General features: G+C 37.6%; 1 protein-coding gene across 4 annotated transcripts; it reads left to right on the top strand.

Annotated features, from left to right (window-relative positions):
• The first annotated feature begins 5,680 nt into the window (after positions 1–5,680).
• On the top strand, positions 5,681–15,760 carry LOC122157263 (zinc finger protein 182-like). Of its 4 annotated transcripts, none has more exons than XM_042812794.1 (4): positions 5,681–5,832; positions 8,118–8,235; positions 11,858–12,056; positions 13,097–15,760. In XM_042812794.1, exons 3-4 carry the CDS (start codon positions 11,900–11,902, stop codon positions 13,690–13,692), a joined length of 753 nt encoding a protein of 250 aa, XP_042668728.1. In that variant the 5' UTR covers positions 5,681–5,832; positions 8,118–8,235; positions 11,858–11,899; the 3' UTR covers positions 13,693–15,760. The 4 variants fall into 4 exon arrangements, with proteins under 4 accessions (XP_042668728.1, XP_042668727.1, XP_042668726.1 ...); XM_042812793.1 differs by having other exon boundaries at positions 8,118–8,239; XM_042812792.1 differs by lacking the exon at positions 8,118–8,235.
• The last annotated feature ends 403 nt before the right edge of the window (positions 15,761–16,163 follow it).

Genomic DNA, 16,163 nt, shown 5'->3' with positions numbered 1-16,163 from the left:
TGTTCTCATATGTTCCAACATTGAAATAATAGATGACACAATGTAAACATATTCCCACCACATGGTAATGTTAGCTTCCAAAAAAAATTCATACATTCATTGTTTGGGAATATGAAGTATTTCCACTGTAATAATTGGAAAGCTGTAAATAAGCATTTAGGTGAATGTATAAAACAGCATTTACCAAAACTGTTTGTATTTGTTTACGGCATTTTCCATTCAACTCAAGTTCCATTCGCAAATTACTTCAATATCAACAGCTTAAAAACATTCAGGGTCCCTTGTATTTTCAGAGTAAGCAAAGTTTTGCGAGCAACCTGGAATCTGTTACAGTGTTCTTTTGTCCTGACATTCTTATTACTTGCTGTTTCATGAACTTTGTAATCTTTAACCAAAACTGAAATGAAAGTCTTGCCTTCAATACACAATACCAATAGTTCTGTAACACTGCATTTGTCTTTATTGGAAAACAAACAAACAAACAAACAAAAACCTCAACCCTTTGCTATTTGTTTTAATTTTATGAATAATGTCTAAATTAAATCTCTTGCATGTTGAAATTTTTCTACAGTACAGAACATATCTGTTAACCAATTTTATTTCCATCCTTCTCCGTTTCTCTTCTCATTTTAAGTACTCTGTTTATTAAGTGGGTTTATAAATTCAAGAAAGTACTTTCTAACCATTTGTTCCATGCTTAGTAAGAGTGGAAGCCTGATAAATTGTATTTGATCTTTTGAATAAATGTAATTCTTGCCTCATCTGTATTCTGTCTTCAGTGCAAAAGTTGCTGACCACCAATTTTTGGATTCTCAAACATAGCTTTTCCAAAATACAAGAGGTTGGTTCCTGATGAATATTTCATTATTCCACTATTTAGCAAGATCTGAATTTGTTCATGACCACGTGCTCCAAAATTATCCTCTTCTACCTGCATTTCTAACATATTCACTCTATTTGCTAAGATAACTGTTTCTATTTTGCAGGCTGTTAACATTTTTAGATCAACCACATCCATCATGTCTTAGGACATATGTTTCATGTCAGGAATGTTATTTCTAATATGTTTTTAGTAAATAAAATATGTGCTGAATTTGCCAATATGTGATATATGGCAATTTAACTGTTTTTTCAACATAGATTTTTAGTATACTTGTAGATTAATTCATCTGATTTTAAATAGTTTTACAGTAAATTACAGGAGTGGTGGATGACACATTTATTCTTCAAGGAACCTGTACAGAAAATAGATACAATTCTTTCCAGTAGTTAACTTGGCACCTGATATTGCAAATTACTCTATGAAGACATCAGAGGAGATTTTCTGTGTCAGTTTATTTATAGCATCAGACCTCACTTTTTTTATGTTCCCAAAATGCTAAGTGATAGTTCACTCTCAATTACACTGCTCTACCATATAAAAAATCCACAGCACATACATAAATATTTTACTGAGTGCAATATCTCTCTTTGATTTCTCAAAGAAAGAATGTAGCACCTACCATCAACCAAGCTCTCAGTATTTGAGTAATCCGAGAATATGATAGTTCTAAGAAAAGCACAGATGTGATAATTCTGAATAATGCACCTAAATGCTTCAGAGGGGCAGAATTTAAGACCCATTACTATTGACTAGATTCAACAACATCCCACTGCAGAAACTGACTTGCATCTGTAGGAGTTATAGATGCTTTAGTGAAAGATTACATACATTCCTAAAAACCTGAACCACTGGGGAGAGTTGAGGATTCATAATGCGAAGAATCAGACTCAGTCTAAAAGCTGTGTTGCAACCTAAAGGAGCTGCTGAGGTGCAGAAATGTGCAAGATATGCAGGATTTTATATGTAATTTTACCTCTTTAGACAATGCTGGAGAGGATAACATAGGATAGTCATCTGAACAAATGCAAGGATGGAAACAATTGGCTGAATATAAATTTTACAGAAAAGAGCTCCAGAATCTACTGTGAATTTTAATCTAAAACTGTGTGAAGTGCTGTGCTGCTGCAAAAATAAAATATGTTACCATAAGGGATAACAAGAATGGACAGTAATTCTTATGCTCTGTTAAGTGTTAGGAAGGTCTTAACAGGTCCTAACAGAAGTATTGTGTCCTATTTTAGCTAGGAGATTTAGTTTCTAGTGGTAAGGATAGCTAAGTATTACCTAGGGAGGTGAGAGACTCTCCAGTGATGGAAGTCTTTAAAAACTGGTTAGATAAACCTGGATAAAAAATGTATATACCTGATCCTGCCCTGGAGCACTGGATGAACAGGATGACTGCCTAATATCTTTCCAGCCCTGTTTTGTATGGATGTCATGAATTTTAGAATTATGTGAATAAAACATACAGTTCTGGTAGGATATTGTAATATAGCAGAAAATACAGAAAAACAGGAAACTTGATGTTGAAAAAGTCATGTTTTAGTTCATTTAAAAGAACTTACGTTACTTTTCTCAAGAGAAGTTGAAAAGTATCTTGATTATTGCACTGAAGATGAAAAGTACTTCTAAAGAAAATGTTAGTTCTGAAACCTTCTTAGATAAGTAGAGAAATACAACAACAGTGAAAGGGTCACTAATTAGAGGCTGAACAAGTTCACACTGGAAATAATGCCAAAGTGTTAACAAGATGTCAACCACTGAGGCAAACCAGCAAAAACCCACATGAGGGTTATAAAGCAGAAACCTTTCTGAAAGATGTGGTTTTGGGAAAGATATGATGCACAAGTGAAGAAATGCATACATTTTGGTATGATGGATTTCAGATTTGATTATCCAATGTTATCTTTTCAGTTTAAGTGCTACTCAATCTGTAAAACCCTTTTCCTTCTCTGAAATTCTTTGTTGGGTTTAAGTTTCAATTTTCTGATGTCTTTTATGACTATAGCGATATCTACCACTTCATATGCTAGTTTCCTTCTAGGAATAGACAAAAAATAATAGAAATATATAGTACAATCTGATAAGTTTTACATAGGTTGCTCTGAAAGTAATGCCTCTTATTTATTTCCACTACAACAGATACAAAGAGCAAAATAACTATTTGAAAAAATAAATTCTCATCTCTAAAACACTATTTTTCATCTTAGTCACTAACATTAGCAATACATTTTCACCTGCTATGTGTGCCTAATTCATAAAAATTTTCACCGGTAGAGGTGACCCACTGTTTCACTGAAATGCACATTCCATCACCCCACTGTTCTTGTATCTACTGTTTTGTACCCATAAATGTTCAGTAAGCATTCATGAATGTCAATGGGAGCCATTTTTTCTGCATGGAGGAGTTCAGTGACACACCTTTGCTTCATATGCACTTCCATGTCAGATGCCATTTTGTCAGAGTGTCCCTCTGCTGCTATCTGTCACAGAAACAAAATGTAATTGGAACTCTGGTGGGAAGGTTCAGTCTCTACTGATGTACCATCACTATCTGCCTTTAACACTGTGGGCCTCCTATTTTAATAGCAGGCATTACATTTGAAGCAGCCCTGGTATATTTTGTGATGATAGACTATGTCAATCATAATTTATAGAACATAAAAGAACTGTTTGCAGGTTATTGAATAAATCCTCCTGTTTTGGAAAAAAAAAGAAAAGAAAAGAGGCCATATGCTTGCAAGGAAATGAAGGACTTCAACCTGCCTGGAACTTTCCAATATTTAACAGATTATATTTGCTCTTTCATTTTCTTTTGTCTCAGCATGGGTCCCATTATAGGGAAGATGAAATTGGGCCCAGAGGGAAAAAATAAATAAGTAAAATCCTCTATAATTGGCATTGGTTTCATTGGCACTGGAAGTTTGCAGGTTTTCTTTCAGGATCAGGTCCTTACATTTTATGTTCATCTTCCTGGCTATATGTCTGTAAGTCTAATTAGTCTGTAAGTTGAAAATGACAGCAGGGGAACTATTCTTTCTTAAAAAAAAAAAAAAAAAAAAAGAAAAAGAGAAAGAAAGAAAGCAGGATTGCAGGATTGCATCTGTTTTGTTTCTCAGACTAGCAGAGCTCTTGGCTTAACAAGAATAAAAATAAATGATGAATTTCCTGCCTTCAGGAAAAAAAAAAAAAAAAAAAAAAGGTTGGTTTTCCAGTGTATTACAAATGAGATGTCTTCACTTGCCTTGAAGATAATATAAATTTTTAGCAACAGAAACTCTAGTGGGATGGTATAGCTAATACGTGTTATATTTTCAAGTGCTATTGTCATGAGCTATATTCATATGCAGTTTCCTCACCTTTTGCATTTTAGGCATACTCTGCATTTTGCTTTTCCATTTGTCTGTATGGGCACAATTGAAAGCACATTCTCTCAAATCAGATATTCTACTGTATCATACAGTAAGAAGAGAAATGATTTTTAAATGTAACTTTGTCACAAGAAGCTCATGAATATATTCATAAAGTCAATATTCCCATACACTCCCTGACCTTCAAAAATTTTCTGAAGACTGTAGATTAAGAATTCAATGAACACTTATAGAAAGAATGTAATTGCCATTCCAGCCTTCCTAGGTAATACATGAGAAGTAGAAACAATGGACAGGGGAGGAACAATCCCTATGAACTGAAAGAAGACACATACATGTGTGCTACACTAACAGAAAATAGATTATTTGAATGTGTATGAAAGATAATGACACTTGCTACTATTCCGTGCAGAAAATAGAAAATAGAATATAGAAAAAAATAGAAAATAGAAAAAAAAAAAAAAAAAAAAAAAAAAAAAAAAAAAAGACTTAAGCTGGATCTCAAAGGAATAACAAGGAGATACTTCTTGCCTTTGCAGTTTTTGACTGTCTATTCAGAGAAACCCATTACTAGCTCCACTGATTAATAATTTCAGGCCTAAACCCTAAATAATCTGCACAGAGTAGGTCTATGTTATTTTTGGTTCCAATGATATTTTCAGATTCTATAGCTCTATAAAAAACTTTGCTCCATAAATTTGCAATTGAATATCCTCCATACTGGTATTCGTTAAAAAGCATGTCAAGCTGAAGCCCAATGAAATTCTGTACACGTATTTGACTCAGGAGACTTCCTCCTGCTACTTTCTGCTGCTAGTATAGAAACAACGTAACTGCTGTAAACCAATAATATTTTAATTTTTCTACTTTCTTCACACAGAAGAGGATCATAAGACTACTCTCGATGTTTCAGAACATAAGATGTAATGTGATGTATTGACACCAGGACTATTTATCTTCCAATTTGTAGTAGCACATTTGCTTTTTTCTATACATATGAGGAAACCACTTATATGAAGTGTTAACAAATACATACATTCAGTGTTTCATGTTAATTAGTAGTAAAGATATTAACAGAAAATTACATAAACTGCAGGAAGGTATGCACAGCAGCCAAGACAGAGCCAGTAACATCTCCTTATTAAAAATGTGTTGAGTATACTAGTTTGCTTTTAACCTGAATATAAGCCTTCTATACCAGCATAAGCAACGAGCAAGCCCTCGGCGACACTGCGGTGGCACAGCCAGCTGAGCACAGGCACGCCAGCAATGCGGCCACCGCAGGAGAGTGCTCAGGTAGCCCAGGTCGCCAGGCCAGAACAATGCGAGCCCCAGGGGCTGCCAGCAGCGATACGCAGGAAGAAGACTGGTGAGACAAAGGACTCAAACGGAACCGGGGCGGAGCAGCAGGAGAGGATCCGGAACTTGAAATCGAAAGTAAAGCCTAAACTGAGGGAGTGGAGAGTGGGGCAGGAAGGTCTTTGAGGCTCTTTGCCTGTGCTTCAGCAGCCGCAAAAACGCAAAGGTCGGTGCTCGTGGTGCTGGTCTTCAATAGAGGGTGAGAACTGATCTCCAACAGTAAGTGTCGTCGGAGTGGATGGATTCAGTAAGGTTTGACTTTAAGTCTAAAACTGACCACCTTTGTCAGTATCAACACTCAGATCTCATAATTTCTTCAACTGATATATATGTATACGTGTGTGAAATTTGTTTGCAGCAACATTTGAAGAGTTAACACTTCCATGGTTTCTTTCCCAAATGCAGCACGAGATGTGAGGATTCGTTAACGTTTTGAGGATGTGTGAATAGAACTCTAAGAGATGGTGTTACACATTTTGCGATTTTTTTCGTAAATACTGCGTTTATTATGCTCTGTCCATGGAAGTTGTTTCTCTCTCTTTTCCTTTCCTTTTGTAGTTTTTCTATCAGAGTTAAGACATCTTTTAGAAAAATTCTTGTGTGCAGATTGCCATATACAACAATCCCTCAGCTTTGGCTGCTTAGAGAAAAGCCTGCAACAGGGGGCACTGAATGTTCAGCTGCGCTGAGTTTCAGGACAAAAAAAAGCTAGAATTTTTCTAGCTTAAGTAACCCTTGACTGCTTTACCTGGATTCGGGGAAGAGGTGGGGCAGGATGGGGGGGTTGGGGGGGGGGGGGGGGGGGGGAGGAATGTTTATCAAGACCTGGATTTGATTCTTTCTTACTGAGGTGAAATCTCTAATGAAGTGAGAAAGAAAAGCTTTGTCCAGGCAGCTGCTGAACAGAGAGGAGCCGGGGCCTGAGTAGGTTGACTAGGCTTAGAAATGGATTTTGCGTTCTAGCTGCAGACTCAGCTATCACCAGTCCTCATCAGACCCTCAAGTATTAAGTGCTTCATCCTATTTGGAGGAAGTAATCTCGGTCTTCAGATAAGCCTGCCTCATCGATTTTCCTGCTGGTTGGCAGAATGCTGCAGGCTGATGAGGAGCAGGCTGCACAGCCTACCCGGGTGGAAACAAGGAGCTCCTGCCCTCCTGTGTCCTGGGGAGCTGCGGTGCGTGCTTAAGCAGCTGGGCTGGGACGTCAAGATCGGCTTGACCCACTGCTTAAAATCAAGCTTTTTTTTTTTTTTTGCTTTGGATTGTTTCAGATCTGCTTCCCCAAAGTGCATGGGGAGAGAGAGAACTGGAGAGGCGATGCAGCAATATGCTGCAACAAGAGAAAATTCTTGAAATATCCTGGAATCAGAATTCGCGGTGGATTTATAATTAGCTCTCCGTATTCTTTTGAAACGCCTGTCATGGTCTTACATTTTCTATCTGGGACACAGAACAGGTCCTTCTAAGAGAGAATCTCAGCAAAATTGAAAACGTGATGAAAGTGTTAAGCAGCCGAGCAGTTTGTAGAATTATTCTTTCGTGTGGTAACATGCAGGGCTGCTTGGAGCTTCCTGCATTCCCCTTACAGCCACCCTATGGTGCTTAGTATCTGAGCTGTGTTTCCAGACATACGAACTCCGCTTCAGCCGTAACCTGGAGGGGGACATAGCAGCTCTCATTGGCACTGTGAACGTCTCCCGAAGCGGCAGGCGATGCGCCCAGCTCCCTGCCAGGCACTGTAGTCATCAGCCTTCCTGTGTCAAACACGGGATGACCATAAAGCAGCAGAGAACTACAGTTTAAGCAAGAATGTTATTTAATCAACGTATTTATCTTGCAGCGGTCTTGAACAAAGACGGAGCTAAGAAACTTGCTTAGCTTCCTAAAGCACCCAAAGCCCGGGGGCTGTAAAGACTGAATGGCGCCTGGGGTGGGGGCCTCACAGCCTTATGTTCCAAGGAAGATGTCGTTTCAGAAAAGCTGGGAGGGCAACGTAGTCTCTGAATCGAAGATTGCTCCCAATCCCCCCTAATTAACACAAGCCTTGTTAAATTGCCTGTAGGCACGCATGACTCAGTCCCACATGATCAAGAGCATAAATCTGGCCTTCTGCCAATGCTTTGAAAGGAGATAATTCCACTGGCCTGGGTGGAGCTGACTCATCTTCTTATCCCCAGTAGGAGGGACACCTATTTCGATGAGATATCGCCCTCACCTGGTGGTCCCAGCTCTTAACACATGGAGTAGGGGTTCAGGGCTATCTCTTCAGTCACGCTGCCCCTGGCTTGAGGAGCTGGGGCTCCTCAACTGTAGGGGCTGCCCAGGGAGGTTGTGGATGCCCCGTCCTTGGATGTGTTTAAGGCCAGATTGGACGGGGTCCTGGGCAACCTGATCTGAATGTGTGTGTTTGGTGGCCCTGCTAGGCAGGGGGGTTGGAACTACATGATCCTTGAGGTCCCTTCCAACCCGGGTGATTCTGTGATTCTGTGTGATTATCTCCCTAGGAGGAGGTTGCTCGAGCCAACCCAGAGAGTCCCATGCTCTCTCACTGGGCTGCATCCCTACGCACCCCGTCTTGGCCTCCTCAGATTGCAGCCAGAGTCTGGGAATCTGGGCTCTCATGTATGTACGTAATAGATTGTACTGATCTCTGCTTGTTTTAAACGATGTAGTTTTAAAGCTATGGTACTTAAAATTTACTGTGTCAAATTATTAAAAGGACATATAGTGTATGTACGTTAACACCATCTAGAAAAAGACAATAAATGATTGGTAAAATCAGATTGAAAGGCCCTCCTTATTAATTATTTTGAAAGTTGCAAGTTCTTCTGTTTCATTCTGCTACTGCATCTCTGCGCTCTTCTTTCCACTACAGAACTCTCATGCATTTATCTTGAGATAGCTCTTGGAGTAGTTTTCCTTTTAAAGACTGAGACAGCATAGCGCTGTATTTCTAAATACAGCTTGCAGTTGGTAATAGAGGAGTCTATAGATAGTGCAGGTGACATCATTTTATGTATCTTCTGAAGTTGAGCTCCTAAGGAAACTCCCATTCTGGCTGAGACTACGATCTACCATCTCACTTTCTGTGACAGTTTGGTATGAGTAGATTTCTAGCTGTCACAGAGATAAAAGCACTTCTTTGCAAGCACAAATTATAAATAACAGGGAAAAATACATAATTTAAATATTATTATTGTTTACATTTATGTTTCTCTATCCTGACATATGTAAACAGTGTTACACCTCTAAGGGTTCATGGGAGAGGTGTCCCAACACCATAGACTTGGATTATCAGTGGTGAGATAATAAAATTATATTTTTATTTTGCTTATGTATTGTCCTTTTCTATCAGTATATACTTAGATTCCATTTGAAAGCTTCTGTCCGAAATAATCAGGGCTAAATTTTAATTTTATGAAGTGAAAATATATTTTTGGAATTCCATAGATAATTGCTTTTAGAAATGCTCTGAATATTGAATGAGCTTTAAAAACTGTATGCTTTATAGCTTTTTACATGAAAATTCACGCAATGTAACTTTTAAATGATGCTTTGTAAAATACAGAAATGTTAATTATCACATTCATTATGTTTAGATTGCATCCAAAGAAGCCAGAAATTCTAGATAACCAATTTTTATTGAAATTTTATGATCTCTGTTTCAGAGCCTTGTATGGAAGAGTTCTTGTTTATTTCTGACTTTTTTTTAATCTTGTGGAAAATAAGATTAGGATCTCATGTATTTATTTATTTATTTATTTATTTATTTATTGTGATCCATTCAGATGACATTTCTCAGTTGTATGTATTCTTTCTTGCCCTGGCCATTCCATCCACATTTTTTCATGCATCTGCAGACTCTAAGTTGTGAAAGTAGATTTGATTAGCTTTCATCAGATATAAATTACTAAGGCTTAGCAATTTTTGCACAAATTTGATGTAGGGGAGAAAAAGACTGCCTACAAGACACAGACAGATGTGTTAGAACTAGATGGCATTACTGGAATGTCACTTACTTTATGATTTAATATAGTATGAAGGGTGCTCCACCCTTCAGAAGTAATGTCTTTTATTTTATTGTGTTGGCTCACAACATCAGAGGTGGGTGTTGGTGGTGCGGCAGTAGAGGTTGAACCTTCCTGACAGTATTCTATTACATATTGTTCCTTTGTGATAGATGACAGTGGAAGGGCAATCTGACGAAATGGTGTCTGACGTGGAAATACATATGAAGCATGTGTGTGGTTGAATTTCTCAGTGTGGAAAAAAATGGTAACAATTGATGTTCACTGACTCTTGCTTAATGTTTATGGAGATCAGATGGTGGATATGTGGTGGGTGCATCTCAACAATGATGCTATAATAGCAGCTGTGAACAGTGGGTCACCTCTGCTGCTGAAGATTTTTGTGAACTTTGCATTTAGGCTCCTGTATATTGCTAGTGAGAATGCATAGCTAATGATGGTGACTGTGTTAACAATAGTGTTTTGTAGCTGCGAATTTGCTTTATCAAATAGTTATTGTGCTCTTTGTACCTTCTATTGAAAAAAAAATGGAGGCATTACTTTTGGAGCAATGTACGTGTTATGAGGAACAGACAGGATTAGCTCTGAAATTTGGAAGAGACTGACATAAGCTTGTAAATCTTGTGGGTTGGTAAGGCAGTCATTAATTAATGAGGAAAGCAGGATCCATTTCAATGGAGTAGTTCATCATTCTTTGCTGGCATGGCAAAATGTCAAGATTCTTGGTGCCAGCAGGTTTTTCATACCTTGCAGTCTCCTTTATTCTAGGACTAGGAAAATTTTACCTGCCACAGTTTAAGCTGTGAAGGTTATTTGTCTGACTTTGAATGGGTCTGTAACCTACTGGTCACCTACAGAAATCTGCTTTTCACCAGAAATGGCTGAGAGGTGTGTAGTAAGACTGGAAGACAGGGAAGATAATGGCAGTCAAAATAGCTGTCCTGCAAGAGGTAAGTATCAGCACAGAGAAGCAGTACTAGCTGTTCAGAAAATTACGCTGCTTGGAGGCTAAGGGTACCTTTGAGCCTTATAGATGATTGGAATTATAAGCTGAAATTGGAGACTTAGAAAAGGAGCAAATTATGGGCATGAATATCTTGTAACAGTTCCTTCATATCTTGCTATAAGAGCTGGGTCTGGGAAAGTCGTCCAGGTAGGTCCAACTAAGCAACTGTTCTGACTTAACGTTTCCATCTAATTAGAATGAAACTGGAGCTGTTATGCCTTTGTGACTCCCATTTTCCCATGATAATAATTTGTCTATAGTAGGCTTTTAAAGATTTGCCGTCTTAGGTTTTCCCAAAGTGCAATCATCTTTTCATGTGGACAGCTTAGAGCTTTAGAGTCTGAAAATTCGATGAGCCATTGGACATATCAGGATCCCATGTTATACAGAGTAAAGTAGGGCAACTTAATACCTACAAGAGGACCTCTTTTGTGCCAGATGGGAACTTGGAGGTTCTGAGCATGCCATGAATTATGCTGAAATGTGGAAAAAGTCTCATGGAAAAATGGAAAGGCTTGAGGTTCTGGCATAAAGTCACAAAGTAGGAAATTAGGTAATTAAAATTTACCAAGTGTGCTTTGATGAAAATTTAAATGTAACGTGACTTATTCTACTTCTTCCACTGAAGAAAAGAATGATGAGAAAATTGAAATGAAGCTCTTTTTTTTTCCCCTAAAATTTCCAAGATAGATAACTGACCCATAATCTGTGGATTTATTTATGTCATATTACACTGTTTGTGACTATTTGTGCATTTAGTTCAATGTTATTATAAAAGGATTGTTTTCTCCTTTATACAAGTAGAATTTGAAGGCACAAAAAAAGACAAAGGACACTTTAAAGAGTAACTTCCACTGGCACTTTGAAGTATTTGGAAATAAAATCTCGATTCACCCAAGAGCGCGTGTGGATGAAGCTGACAGAGAAGGGAAGAAATGGCTGAGAAACCTTTACATAGACTCTCTAAAACTATTTAGCATTACTCACAGTAGGTCTAGGAGCTAGAATCAAAATCTAAAAACTGAATTCAAATTTGATTCAGCAGACTGAGAAAAGACATATTTTCTAGTGTTGATTCAGTTGAAGAAATCCTACATAGGATCAAGCAGTATGTATTCCTTGTGTTGGGATGAAACAATATTCTGCCTGTTCTGACTTCTTCTGATTTGAAAGTCTTGCTTCTATAGTAATGTGTTTGATTCATTTCCAGGTTACAGAGCATTTCAAGATTGAAGAGTGACTTGTGTGAAAGATGGTCGATCCTGTGAAATTATGTGAGTCTTCTAGCTCTCAGCTTAACTGGCCACAGCCTGAAGAACCATTCCATAAAGAGGAAGAAGAAAGCAAAGAATCAAAGATCAAATACTATCTGCTAACAGTTGTTACAGAAGACGACCTTAAGGAGCTAGGTAATACGCACATAAGATGTGGTAGCATGCAGGTTTTTATACAGGAGAACAGGGAGAAAAATGTTGAGGGTTGGCCAGAAATTCTACAGGTGCAGGATTTAGCAATAATGTGACCTCATCAGTTGTCTCATCTTTAACATTCCTGAGTCTGGAAGTTCTAATAACCTTGGTTCAGGTGTTCATACCAGAAAATCCACTTCACATCTGGTACCTTACTAAAAAAGAACATGAAAATAGAAATTATGGAGACAGATTTCCATCTTAGTCTTTAAAGCAAAAGGCTTTTGATTTAAACAAGGATAAAAGATTAATCTGCATTAATGCATTAATCTGGAGATTTGCATACATAACTAGATAAAATCCACTTTCTTCCTTGTGTTTGTCCTAAGGGATTACCAAGCAAGATTGTCAAGACTTTTCAAGGAACAGACGTGATGGTTGTAAGTCATGTTATTTTTATAGAGTAGAATGTAGAAAGCTTCCTGCTTTGCTACGTATCTCAGATATATAGGTATATAAGTAATCCACGTGCTGAATTTTTAATTATTATTTGAAACAGAACATGTTTATTAGAGTTCAATTCAACCTTCGAAGCCTCTCAATTGCAAGAGGTCAAATTAATGGTTACAATGTCCTCTTGTGTCTTTCAAAGATTGCTAAGATTGCTTTTCTTTCTTTGATAATACAAAATAGTATCAGTGCCTTTGAAAACATCATGCACAATGGATTTCTACCCCTTTTGTAATACTGAACACAATGAAACTTGAGGTCTTAGTTGTACAGTTTGGATTCAGTTTAGGATTTTATATATGTAAGCATATTTAAATTTTTTCCACTGCAATTGTAAATTCTCAAAGCTGAGGGTAAATGATTCACTATCACTAAAATGTTAAAACTTACTTATTTCATATTTTTATACTACTCTGCTTAGAAGTCTTAGCTCCAAATTACAGGTGGCAAGGAGTAATATCTGCTGTTTGTAGACAATAGCAAAGTGTTTTTTGTTTTTTGTTTGTTTGTTTGTTTTTTTAAATCTTCAGTGGCTGATAGACTTGAGAAGGAAGGGGAGAATCATGAACAGGAGGGACTGGAAAATGCAGAAAAGCACAAGGTGTCATCAGGAAGCCAAAGAGAAAACATCTTCCAGAACAATGACCAAGGTTGTCAGAAGGGTGAAAAGTCTCAAAATGCCAGTTTGCAAACAGCCTTTGAGGAGAAACAGGCAGTGGTGTCCAAGAAGAGATGCTGTAATGTGGAAAACTTCCAAGACAATGTGATCTCAGAGAGACCTTCACCAGGACAGAGTTCTTATGAGTGCACTGTGTGCAAAAGATGTTTCAGCCGCAGCTCAAGCCTCTTGAATCATCTGTGTACCCAGACTGCAAAAAAACTTCACAAATGCACACAGTGTAACAAGGTCTTCAACTGTAACTCGGCTCTGATTCAGCACCAAAAGATGCACCAGAGGCAGAAAATATCATTTGAGTGTTCAGATTGTGGTGATCATTTTACTTGCAAATCTAGCCTCGTTATCCATCAAAGAACTCACAAAAGGGAGAAGAGGCCCTATATGTGCTTACAGTGTAATCAGTGTTTCCACCATGCTTCTGAGCTGATAACTCATCCTCACCTGTGAATGTGATCCTTTGAGTCTCAGTAAGCTGGAGTTACAGGAGTAAGAAAGAAGAAGCAACCTGTTTTTCGTTTTTTTTTTCACCTGATCTAACATAAAGTTGTGTGCAGGTAATGTCTAAGATTGGCAAAGCAAAGAAATAGGTAAAATCATAAATATCCCCAGCTGGAAGAGACTCACAAGAACTTCGAGTCCAATTCCTGGCTTCACACAGGGCTATCCAAAGTTCAAATCGTATTTCTGAAAGCACTGTTTAAATGCTTCTTGAATTCTGGTAAGTCGCCTCTAATGCAAAGAGTGTGGCTGGAAGATCAGCAAATTGCTAAGACAGGCCATTGGCTGAAGAATGAATCTTCCTTCTAACATGTAAGTTTCCGTTAAGATGGAAACAGGAGTTTGAATTTATTTTAAAGATGGTATTTGAGAGAGAAATAGGACGTATTACTAACAAAGATGAGAACTAGGTACTTATATTGGTACAGTTTTGATTCTAAGTTCAGCTGCAGGATGACCGTGTGCTAATTACTTTCTCTATGCCTTTATGACTTGTTTTAAAACAAATGTTAACTTACCTTAAGTTTCTCACTGTAGAATGTGGACTAATGCGTCTGGATACTGAAGTTGCTGGAGTACTTTAAAGAGCAACATTCTGAAAACCTAGATGTCTTTTTCATTGGCTTTTAAAAGGAAAATATTCTAAAACTGTTCTTTAGAAGTTTTTTGCCTTTTAATGGATTTTGGGTTGTGAACTTGCAAGGCATTTCTGAACACTAGCCTTCTGTAATCATCTAGGATTTCTGAAGGCATCAGCATCTGATCAAACATCAAAATAAACCATTCTTTCCCTCCCTGTGCTTATAGATCTCTGTAAGTCCTTGGCATCAGCAGAACATCTTTGATGCTGATGTTAGGAGTCATCTTCTAGAAATCTTTAATTTCCAGCTTACCTAATATGTAGTTGAGGAGAAAGGAATCACTTAAGAGTTGGACTTACAGACAGACATGTCGGACCAGTGTCTCTACTGTCACGGGAATCATCGGGATACTCAAACCAAAAATAAAAAGAGTACTTTTATTATGCAGTTATGCGTTTAATGTAAAATTTGGCAGTTACTAAGAATTTAAATGACTGTTGTGTTCTCTCTGTCCCCTCTCAACTTTCACCAAGTAGTCTCTGTTAAAGTTGGACCCCATCTTATGAATCAACAGATATCAGAGTGTTGATGTATGTGACAGTTCCTTCGCTAAAGAAGTTTCACCAATGTTCACTGAGATGAAAGGATAGAGAGACTCTGAGGCACCAAAGCAGGCTGGAGAAGCAGCCTGCTTTCTTGATGCGAGTCCACCTTGCTTAAGGGCTATGTTAGCTTTGCTGTGAACATATTAGCAGTAGTAACGCCAGAAGACTGTTTTTGTATATTAATAAACGTAAAATATATTGAAGTTGTACTTGTTTTTACCCCCTTTCACAGAACCTGCCATCCAAAGTGTCTGGCAAAAGTTATCAGAATCAGGAAATCTTGATATTTTAAAAGTATTTCTAAGATATCATAGGTATCTCAGATATCTATTACAGAATCGCAGAAGAGGTTGAAGGGACCTCTAAAGCTAATTCAGTCCAACCCTCATATAATGTTATCTCTGATCCAACAGTCATTTTATGCACATTTTTAGAAGCCTGAGTTCACTTAATCTTCTAGCTGATTTACTGTGTTTTGTTCTGATCTCGTATAAGATTATTGGAAGAGATTATTGACAGTATATGCAAAAAAAAAAAAAAAACCAACAAAACTTTTCTTTCTTGCTCCTTTAAATAAATGATATTTGTTAGAATAGTAAATATGAATTATGTGAAAACATTTTACTATGAGGTGAAGCTTCAGCTTTGTGCTTTGACAACTGACTACTTCTGTTTAACTTTTTTTTTTAAACTTCATTACAGTGAATATAATCTTGATGTTTTGGGGCTTTAATCTTTATTAGAGTGACTACATAAGTAAGTCTGTATATTGTATCTGGACAATACATAAGCATCATTAACTTGAAACTCATTAAAGGCTAAGTATTACAACCCTTGTTTGTGGTGGATTGGTGATACTTGACAGTTGTATTGGTGAGCAAAAGCATATGCTCTTATACATGAGCACCCACCAACATCTGCATTTCTCAGCCAAGCATGAACTTTTGATACCAATGACAATGATTGTACTCTGCATATTGCAGCTGTTAAATTGCACGTTGGGTTTCTGTTTTCTGTCTTACTTCAATGAGTTTTGGATCAAACAATACATTTAAACATTTAATGAGAGCAATCCCTTAAGAAATGATTAGAAGTTGGGGTGGGTGTCAAAAGGAAGCAAGCTCTTTACAGTGGTGCCAAGTGGCTGGACAACGGGGCTATGGGCACAGACTGGAAGAAAAAGTTTGATCTAAACATAAGAAAATACTTTGAGGTATTTACTGACAGAGCACTG

Source organism: Centrocercus urophasianus, unplaced genomic scaffold (assembly GCF_019232065.1).
Source record: "Centrocercus urophasianus isolate 14NV4802_14NV808 unplaced genomic scaffold, USGS_Curo_1.0 seq_13, whole genome shotgun sequence".
Lineage (NCBI taxonomy): Eukaryota > Metazoa > Chordata > Aves > Galliformes > Phasianidae > Centrocercus > Centrocercus urophasianus.
This window is presented reverse-complemented; position numbering and strand designations above follow the sequence as displayed.